The sequence below is a fragment of the Myotis davidii genome, unplaced genomic scaffold (genome assembly GCF_000327345.1).
Source record: "Myotis davidii unplaced genomic scaffold, ASM32734v1 scaffold44, whole genome shotgun sequence".
Classification (NCBI taxonomy): domain Eukaryota; kingdom Metazoa; phylum Chordata; class Mammalia; order Chiroptera; family Vespertilionidae; genus Myotis; species Myotis davidii.
In genome coordinates, this window is record NW_006299705.1 from 5,852,494 (window position 1) to 5,862,978 (window position 10,485).

Genomic DNA, 10,485 nt, shown 5'->3' on the forward strand with positions numbered 1-10,485 from the left:
TGTGACTCCAACTGCCTCTCCTTTCTCCCACAGTGACGGAGACGGGCACCAGGACAGCACAGACAACTGCCCCACCGTCATTAACAGTTCCCAGCTGGACACTGATAAGGATGGAATCGGTGACGAGTGTGATGATGATGATGACAATGATGGCATTCCAGACCTGGTGCCCCCTGGACCGGACAACTGCCGGCTGGTCCCCAACCCGGCCCAGGAGGACAGCAACAGTAAGTGGGCTCAGCCCAGGACTGCATGGGACTCTGGGCTCCCTTTGGCCAGGCACAAGGTGGCTCACCTCTCCCAGGGCACCAGCTTCTCTGAGTAGCCACAGCTTGTGTGGACAGTAGACGTCTGGTAGATACCATTCTCCAACTGTCATAGAAAAGCTGCTATGCAATTCTGAGGAGCCCTAGGAGGAGAGCACGTGGGCAGGGAGCAGCCACAAGCTCCCGCTCAAGGAGCCCGGAAACCTGCTCTGCCATCTCACTCTCCTCACCGGGAGTCACAGAAAAGGAGGAGAGAGAGAAGGCACAGCAGCCAGTGGCTTAGGTGGGGGTCACAGACTCAGATGTCTGCAAGAGCCTAGCCAATAAGGAAAGCTGTGCATCAATCCAGAAATGAGACAGTGGTGAGGACTGTGGTGAGCCATGAGGGCCCACCCATCCACAGCCATGCAGATTCCTATATTTTAGTACCATCAGCTGAACAAAACATACTGTGGGCCAGATTCAGCCTCAGAACCATCATGGTCTTAGAGATAAATTTTGGTGACAATGTCCATGCTTTTTATACGTTATAGTGTAGAGAGTTGTGTACTAAGTCCTAAAGGCATTTGCTTATGTAGGGTCAGGCTTAAGACCCACCAGGTGGTGAACCCCACTGTTTCAGAGGACACCCAGGGTTTCTTGTGAGGCCCATTTTGAATAGTTCCCCTTCACTGAATCCCCAGGCAGCTGTTTTGGTCACATACAGTGGGTTCACCAGCCCAGCACCAGGACTGCAGGGTGGGCGGGGCAGGCTCAGACGTGACTGATGCCAAGGCCTCCTTTCCCACTGGTTGGAAGCCCTGCCCTGGGGTGGACCTTGGGCTCACTTCTGTTCCTTGTCCAGCCCCCTTTCTCTTCAGGAGTGATGGTGGGTGCAGGCCTTACAAGTTCCCCTCCTCCTCTTCCAACCCGCTCAGGTGACGGCGTGGGAGACCTCTGTGAGGCAGACTTTGACCAGGACAAGGTCATCGATCGGATCGACGTCTGCCCGGAGAATGCTGAGGTCACCCTGACCGACTTCAGGGCCTACCAGACCGTGGTCCTGGACCCTGAAGGGGACGCCCAGATCGATCCCAACTGGGTGGTCCTGAACCAGGTGGGTCACATGGTTGCCAATGTCTCAGCTTTGCCTGAACACAAACACAGGCCCCCTGAGAGTCGTAAGTAATGTTCAGAGAGTGCTGACTGTGAGCCAGGCACATTCCACATCAGTTACGCCTCACAGTAGCCCTGTGACAAAGCACTTTCACTAGCCCCATTGTACAGATGATGAGATCAAGGCTTGTAAAGCTTAATGAGCGCTGGTGATAGCACTGCAGCTAAGAGGCTGAGATTGCTGAATGGGGACCCAGGCAGTCTGACCCCACAGCCAAGCTCCTGATTTCTCCAGGAGACTGCCTCCCCGTGTAACTAAGAAGGAAGACACATGGAGGCTTAGATTTTCCAACACCACCCAGCAAGACATTCATTAGAAGTGTATGTTCTCCAATTAAGGCTTTATTGATTCAGCTTAAGTGACAGTTTTAGCAAAATTATTTCTATTAGGCTTTGAGCCCAAACAAGGAAGAACAACCCCTCAGATAATGCAGTCTTTACATGGAGGTCAGACATCGCTGACCGCTCACCCAGGATGCCTGAGGTTCGGGGCTCACTCTGCCCCTTTGAAGAATGCTCCTCACTCCTTCAACTCTCTCCGCAGGGCATGGAGATTGTGCAGACCATGAACAGCGACCCTGGGCTGGCAGTCGGTATGTCCAGGGCCTTCAGTACCACTTGTGTAGAATTCATTCTTCCCAGCTACCCGTGTGGCCTTGTCTGCTTTTCTAATTATATTCTGATCTCTACAGGATACACGGCTTTTAATGGAGTGGACTTCGAAGGGACCTTCCACGTCAATACCCAGACGGATGATGACTACGCCGGCTTCATCTTTGGTTACCAGGACAGCTCCAGCTTCTACGTGGTCATGTGGAAGCAGACGGAGCAGACGTACTGGCAGGCCACCCCGTTTCGGGCTGTTGCAGAACCTGGCATTCAGCTTAAGGTACGGGTGAAGTCACTCATCTCAATTCTGTGCCCTCACCCTCCTTTTAAACCCCATCGTCTCCCAGCTGGCAGTGGTTGCATTCTTGCTAGTGTTCACGTCAGGGAACAGTAGAGTCCACCCGGTCCTTGCCTTCATTCCTATGTACAAGCTACCTTCTAACTTCTGGGTGGCTCTAGCAGTGAGATCGTCAGTCTGAGTAGGATGCAAGAGGTGGAGAAGATTTGGGGGTACATCTCAGGCACACTGTTGGAAACTGTTTCCTCGATGGGGCCAATTTTATACAGGAGGGCTGAGAGCTGCCTCTCCCTCCTGCTGGAGAAAAGGCGTATTTCAGAACCTTCCTGGAGCAAATGTGGGGAGCAATAGATGTATAGCAGGAAAAATATGGGGTGGGTTAGTGGAATATTAGCCAGTGCTGGTTATTAAAGGGCTAGGATCACCTCAGTAGAAATGGCACATTCAGAATTTATGCTTTTGTCCAAATCCAAGGCAGCCAGATTGTAACCATGAACTAGCTCCCTGCCTCCTCACCACCCCACAGATCCAGGGAGGGTGTCCTGTGTGTTCTGTTCTAAAACCCTGCTCCTGTCGTTGTCCAGGCTGTTAAGTCTCAGACAGGTCCAGGGGAGCATCTCCGAAATTCCCTGTGGCACACTGGGGACACCAGCGACCAGGTCAGGCTGCTGTGGAAGGACTCCAGGAACGTTGGCTGGAAGGACAAGGTGTCCTACCGCTGGTTCCTGCAGCACAGGCCCCAGGTGGGCTACATCAGGTAGGCGGACGACCCATCTCACCTTGCGCCGGACGCAAAGCGCACCCTCATTCTGCATCGCAGGCCAGGGTTTCTGAGACCTTGGGCTATGGCTCACAAAAGGAGTGGGGAGGAAGACTCAGGCTGACCCGTGTGGCTGAGTCTCCATCCACACCTCCCGTGATCCCCTGCGCCGTGTGATCACTTACTCGTGAATATTTCACACGGCAGTGAGTCCCTTAGAGTCTGTCTTTCCTCCTGGACATAAGCTCCACGAGGGCTGTGCCTGTGTCTTATTTCATCTTGGTCTACCAGCACCTGGCACAGTGCCTGGCATGTTCCACACGCAGAATGCACCAGTCTTCATGTAAGTCAATGTAATCTGCCTTATTTCCCTATAGGGCTATTTTTAAAACAAACTAAAAACTGTTCTCAGAAGCTAGGTGGCTTAGGACTATAGCTGTGGAATTTAGACAGTGTACTCACTTTCTCGTTCCTCCAGCTTATGCAGTGTGTTTACGAAGCGGCATGGATTACAGTCTCCTGACACGGCAGCCTAGTGGGGAAAAGGAAATCATGAGGCTAATTCTTCGAGACCTCACATAGAATGTACTGTTTGTCTCACAGTAACATGGTCTTGTTCTCAGCCCTGTTAAGTCCAAGGCCCCTTTTTTATAACACATTTTTAACCTCCTCTTCTGTCTCAAATGGAATCATAGAAAACATAACCTGCACATATAGTTTTAGAAAGTCAATTTGATCCCTAACAATAGAGAAATACTTTAAGAATAGTTTATAACCAAATCATGTAAATGCTTGCACCTAACCACACCAAAACACACAATAAAAAAGAGACTTGCACCCATCCCTAGGATCACTGTGAAGGTAACATTCTAATAACATGGATTATTGTGATGGTGACCTCAATATTATAATGGTGTTGCCAACAGGAATGTGAATTTCTAAAAGGGTGAACAGCCTCTTTTTTAATCTTAATTTTTCAATTACAGTTGACATTCAATATTATATAGCATAGCATAACATAGGTGTATGTATAGTGGTTAGACATTTCTATAATTTACGGAGGGAGCTCCCCCATAAGCCTAGTACCCAATTGACACCATACATGGTTATTACAATATTATTGATGATATTCCCTATTTTGTACTCTACATCCTTGTGACTACTAGTATTTTGTAACTGTAACGACTCTCCACCTTGGATCTATACTTCTTAATCCCTTTGTCTTTTTGTCCCACAACCATCAGTTTACTCTGTATCCATGAGTTTGGTTTTTTGCTTGTTTTTTTTAAATATTTTTATTGATTTCAGAGAGGAAGGGAGAAGGAGAGACACATCAATGATGAGAGAATCGTTGATCGGCTGCCTCCTGCATGCCCCTTACTGGGGATTGAGCCTGCAATCTGGGCATGTGCCCTTGACCAGAATCAAACCCGGGACCCTTCAGTCCACAGGCCGACGCTCTGTCCACTGAGCCAAACCAGCTAGGGCCATGAGTTTGTTTTGAACGGCTTTTTTTTTAACTCAACAGTTTCTCAACTTACCCTGGAAAATTCAGTGCACACAGGGCAGGCAAAAAGTAGGTTTACAGTTGTGAGTGCACAAAACAGTTTATTCTTGTATTATTAATTATTAGTAACTGTAAACCAACTTTTGCCCATCCCTGTATCAAAACAGGGCAGAGACTACATGTTCACAAGTAAAAGGGAGTTAGAATCTAGGCCCTAGTAATGATTAAATAGGCTCCTCACCTACCTACGTGTCCTCTAGAATGAAGGACAAGTGTTGATTGCTCTCTCCAGGGCCTTGTAAGCCACCCTGGCTTCATTAATGCCACAGTGACAGCCACATTTCTAAAGCCCTGCTGTAGGGAGTGTCGCTCCTAATGAAAGTCATTGCTCTGAGGTGCCACCAAACGAAATAAATCAGACCTAAGGAAAAGCAGCTTTTCTTAGGCATGGCAACTAGCCAGGGTAACTGTCAGAACAATGACGCCACAGAACTTCTTGGTCCTGGGTCATATTGTGGTTTCTCTGTGACTGACTAACGAGTACCCATCGAGTGGGACTCTGTGCCCACTGTCGTGTTAGGCCTTTGGAGACACAAGTTGGAAAGATGTGGTCCCTGACCTCCTGGAGCTTCCCATCTATCAGGGAAGGAGGAACAGCTAGGGCACAATCCAGGTCTGTGAAAAACAGAATAGGAAACAGCAAAGATGCGCCTGTCCAAGAAGAGGGGGCCCCGGCCTCAGGATGGGCACGTCACCTACCTTGGTTTGAGCCTCACGGGTCTGCTCGGGCTGTGTTGTCCGCAGGGTGCGATTCTATGAAGGCTCCGAGCTGGTGGCTGACTCTGGAGTCACCATAGACACCACCATGCGAGGAGGCCGGCTCGGCGTCTTCTGCTTCTCCCAGGAAAACATCATTTGGTCCAACCTTAAGTATCGCTGCAATGGTAACGTACATTCTTGTTACTGCACAATATCACTAGAAGTGACCAATTAATGCCGCCTCATTTCTATAGCACACTTTCCTCCCCGAAGCCCAGCGTTTACGCCACATATTCCTTAAAACCTGGTCGTCCCTGTAACTGAATTTTCCTATTTGATAGATGAGGACATTGAGATCCATGGAATTTAACTTCTTGGCATAGGGTTTGAGGTTTAATTTTCAGGCAGCCTTTATTTGCATACAGCTCAAACATAACCAGACTCAGCATTTACTCTGCCTGCTGATTTCCTTTCAGCCTGTGAATGAGCCCTCCTGGGCTTCGAGGCAATGGTCCCCCAAGCAGCCTGAAGTAGGAAATGGTTGCTGGCTGCTGGGCAGGCTGACAGTGCCCCCTACAGGCCGCCTGTGCGGGGTGAGGTGGAGCAGCATTCCTGTGTAAGGGCCCGCTCTAACCCTGTGCGTTTTTGTTCGCAGACACCATCCCAGAGGACTTCCAAGAGTTCCAAACCCAGAATTTCGATCGCCTGGATAAGTAAACCCAAGGAGCAATTCATAACTGCTTTTCCAAACACTAAAGCCATATTTTTTTTAACTTCCTACAGCTTTCTTTATATAAACTGTGGCTTTCTTTTACCTCCCCAAATGTATCAAACTTTTTATATGAACGTAGCAATAAAGAAGAGATGATTTCTAAAAACTGTGTCACTCAGGCATCACTTACACACCATCAAAGCCTCGGCCACAGTTGTGTTGTCCTGAGGCATCCACGTTGAACCTGCAGGGGGATCTTTGTTCCTCAGACCAGGTCAGTCAACAAGACTGAGCATGTGCGGGAAACAAGGCCCGGGCCAAAGGTCTCATCTTCGGTCACTCCAGTCGGCATCACACAAAAACCTAACAGTTCCATGCTCACCTCAGCAGCCTCCTTACCCGGAAACGTGTTCAGAGGCACCTTCCCTATGAAGATTCTTCCTGACCAGTCCTGGGGCCTAATTCTTTCTGATACCCTCCTCCACTCACACCTCCACAGCGACTTCTATCCCAGCACGGGCAGCAGTTATGCTTATTTATATGTATATTTGGCTCCCCCTAGTGGGACATAAGCTTATTGAGCATAAAGGACAATCAGACCCAAATGCCTACTATAGCCATCCTTTGGTATCCACTGGGGATTGATTTCAGGACTCCCTGTAGATTCCCAAATCTGCAGATGCTCAAGTCCCTTAAATAAAATTGCAAAATATTTGCATAATGTAAATAATCTCTAGATTACTTATAATACCTAATGCAACGTATATAGTTGTTATACTGTATTAAGGGTTAATGACAAGAAAAAATGTCTACATGTTCAGTACAGACCCAACCATCATAGACCTAACTACATAGGACACATCAGCAACAATGTAACTCTCCTTCCTCCCACCTCTTCTCCCCCACCCCCATATTTTAAATCTGTGGTTGATTGAATTCACAGATGCAGAATTTGTGGATACAGAGGGGTGACTGTACCTGGAATGTGGTAGATAGCCAGTAAATGTTGACTGCATCAATAAACGCCTCAACTAACAAGGACATTAGTGTGGATGGATCCCATAAGCCTTCCTACAATTTAAAAAGCTCCTCCCAACATATGCTTACCTATGGTAATATCAATAGCATCGCTATATGTACAGGGCAGAAACTTGCCTAATTTGTATACTAGCCTTTCTTCCATTCCATTTGTAAGGCAAAGATCCAAGCCAATTTTTATAAATTCCTTAAGAATTTTGTTTCAAAGAATATTGCTGGGTAGTAATACTGTCTCCTGTTCCAAAATTCCTGGAAATATCTTAAATCATACAGGATAAACACTCTCACCACAGTTTTATAATTTCAATAATCAGAAAATACAATGGCATATGCATGGCCAGTATGAGATATGGAGGATTTCAGGACACACCCCTTCACGTGTAAAGCCTACAGGCGTATTCAGGACATTTGATCTCCTGCATCACCATCTTCATTGTAACAAAATAGATGGACCCAGAGAGTATTATACTAAGTAAAATAAGTCAAAGACAAACATTGTATTTCACTAAGGTGAATATTTTTTAAAAAACAAATAAGCAAAACAAAAATAGAAACAGACCCATAGATATAGAGAACAAGCTGATAGTTCTAGAGGGGTTGGCAGGATGGGTGAAAAAAGTGAAAGAGGATAAGAGGTACAAATCTCCAGTTATAAAAATAATTAACAGGGATGTAATATATAGCATAAGGAAAATACAGACCCATAGATATAGAGAACAAGCTGATAGTTGTGTGTGTGGGGTGGGGTGGGGGGGCAGGGGCGGGGAGGAGATGGATAGGAAAAAGTTAAAAAATGATTGTTTAAAATAATAAACTCCACAGCCGAGTGCTCCAGATAGATGGCAGAGCTCGGTCCTCCCAACACTGCCAGGAAAAGTCACAGCTCCAGTGCAAAGTACCCTGGAAAACGGATTCATTTCACTCCTTTATCTAACCTGTGCTCAGCACACAAGTCTCCCCTTCACTAAGTTTAAGTCACTAAATAACATCAAATTTACACATCATAAAACACAATAGAAAATCACTGCCAGGAGCATATGTATCCACAAAACAAGAGTTGTCCGAGTGTGAGCATCTGTTGCCACATTTTGGGATTTTTCTCTAAATATTAATTGCTTATTTTATAGCACCCCCTAGAGTACACCACAGCAGATTGCCAATGTCTAAAACAAATGTATAGAAAGTTTTCATTGAAAAGTTTCTTCACTAGTATGTGTGTGTGTGTGTTTGTTTCCACTAGTATATTTTAATGAGTTATCCTCACACAAGTCCATCTGCTCCCACCAGAATTCTGAGGATCAGGGGTTGAGAAATAACATCTCAAAAGTCCCTTCGGTCCTGTAGTCTCTATGAGCTCCTGGAGGGTTAGCACTATGCAATATTCATCTCCATGCCCCAGCCTCAGCCCCTCAATCAAGTATACTGTATGTTGATTGGAAAAACCAAGACACAGACACGAGACCAATAGCAGAAGGCTTCAAATTCTCCAAAGAATCCAGTAGGGGGCAGCAATCCCTTACAAATAGCCCTATTCTCCGTCACCAAGAAGGTTAAATGAATGTTATTCCCAACACCTTCCACCGGTCTTTTTGTTGTTAATCCTCACCTGAGGATATTTTCCCATTGCTTCTTTTAGAAAGAGTAGAAGGGAGAGACATCAATTGGTTGCCTCTCACACGCACCCTCAGGGCGGGGGATCAAACCTACAATCAGCCTCAAATCCAGGACCCTTCAGTCCATGGGCTGACACTCTATCCACTCAGTCAAACTGGCTATGGCCTACACCAGTCTTAATCAGGAATGAAGAACAGTCTCACAACTGATTGTCTCAATTGACTGTTTAATAGTAAAAGACTGGTTAATGATTTCAATGCATTGAAAATCTTCAGAAAGGAGAATGTTTTGTGGACCATTTGGGGGGTTTGTGTGTGGCGAGGGTGGGGGGGGAAGAGTTTTAAAGTTATGAGTTTTCAAAATCAGTGCCTCTTAATGGAAACAACCAAAAATCTGTCACAGAATTTTGAGATCCATTAAAATAAAGTTTAATGAGAAAAGAAAAATAGCTCTATTCGGAACAAGCTGCTCTCCTTTAGCTGAGATGATTTCTAAAGTTTATGAAAAGTAAAATAATGACTACAATTTATTAAACACTTCCTCTACTCTTAGCTAACTGCTAATGGTTCTGTGCTTAAGAACTGTTATTTACCAAAACATACAACTAACCAAAAGACCACCCACAAAACAACCTAATTTGAATTATTGTGAATTATTCTCTGAATGAACACTGAAACCTCATTTTCTTTGTTTTCTTTAAGAATTGCCTAGAGCAGGCTCTTTCCTTGCCCCTTAACCTAAATTCACATGACAGTCTTCTGTGAGAGCCAAGCAAAGAGCTATTCATCCATTGGTTCATCATTCATTCATCAAACACACTAAGCAATTACTCTGTGCCAGGCATTGTGCTGGGCCCTGTGAGGGATCCAAAAGGGTACACTTAGGCCAGGCTTCTGTGTGAGTGAAAACTATTTTCATTCTAATACTGGTCGTAACTGCAAAAGTACCATTTATTTTAAAATTGGACCTCTAACCCTAGCCAGTTCAGCTCAATGGATAGAACATCGGCCTGCAGACTGAAGGGTCCCAGGTTCAATTCCAGTCAAGGGCACATGTCCCAGTAGGGGGCATGCAGGAGGCAGCCGATCAATGACTTTTGGTGTCAGGGACAATGCTCCAGCCAGCTGAGCCACCTGGCCAATCCTGACAATTTTCAGCTGGGTCACAACGGCCTTGTCCTAATGCCCCACCGGGAAGAACAATTTTCCAGGCCAGAGAGCAGCTTCCCAGGCCAGCATGGGGGCTTGACAGAAGTTGAGTCAGAAACCATTTGGTCTGCACAGTGTTTTCATTCTTGCTGGGTTTTTGTTTGTTTTGCTAACTCGAACATTTAAAACTTGGCAAAGTTCACATAAAAATCTGTATTTCCAGCTTCTCTTCTAAAAGAAATCAAAGGCTCTGGCCACCCACTCTGTTTCATGTTTTGACTGGGACCTCAAAGGGTTCCACCTTGAGATTAAGAATAAAGAACATCGGCTGCAGACTGAAGGGTCCCAGGTTCAATTCCAGTCAAGGGCACATGTCCCAGTAGGGGGCATGCAGGAGGCAGCCGATCAATGATTCATCACGGATGTTTCTATCTCTTTCTCCCTCTCCTTTCCTCTCTGAAATCAATAAAAATATGTTTTTTAAAAAGAATTTAAAATTGGACCTCTAGATACCCTTCCTTATGACTTTATTTGTAAAGCATTTGTCTATTAGAACCCCCACCTACTTAATCCTGAGAGTTTGGGTTTGTTTTTTTTTTTATCACCACCCGAGAATGTG

General features: G+C 45.9%; 1 protein-coding gene and 1 long non-coding RNA gene across 2 annotated transcripts in view; one reads left to right on the forward strand and one right to left on the reverse strand.

Annotated features, from left to right (window-relative positions):
• THBS4 (thrombospondin 4) overlaps positions 1-6,232 on the forward strand; it is a 49,632-nt gene extending 43,400 nt beyond the window's left edge. Inside the window, exons 16-22 of the mRNA XM_006775476.2 lie at positions 34-227; positions 1,184-1,362; positions 1,966-2,014; positions 2,114-2,310; positions 2,913-3,085; positions 5,400-5,539; positions 6,010-6,232. Coding sequence (XP_006775539.1) covers positions 34-227; positions 1,184-1,362; positions 1,966-2,014; positions 2,114-2,310; positions 2,913-3,085; positions 5,400-5,539; positions 6,010-6,071 — 994 coding nt within the window. The 3' untranslated portion in view covers positions 6,072-6,232. The remainder of the gene's footprint in view (positions 1-33; positions 228-1,183; positions 1,363-1,965; positions 2,015-2,113; positions 2,311-2,912; positions 3,086-5,399; positions 5,540-6,009) is intronic.
• Positions 2,304-5,439, reverse strand: LOC107184961. Its single transcript, XR_001515870.1, has 3 exons — positions 5,355-5,439; positions 3,551-3,620; positions 2,304-2,625 (listed from the first exon to the last, which is right to left on the reverse strand). It is a non-coding gene; the product is annotated as an uncharacterized LOC107184961 (long non-coding RNA).
• Positions 6,233-10,485: the final 4,253 nt, after the last annotated feature.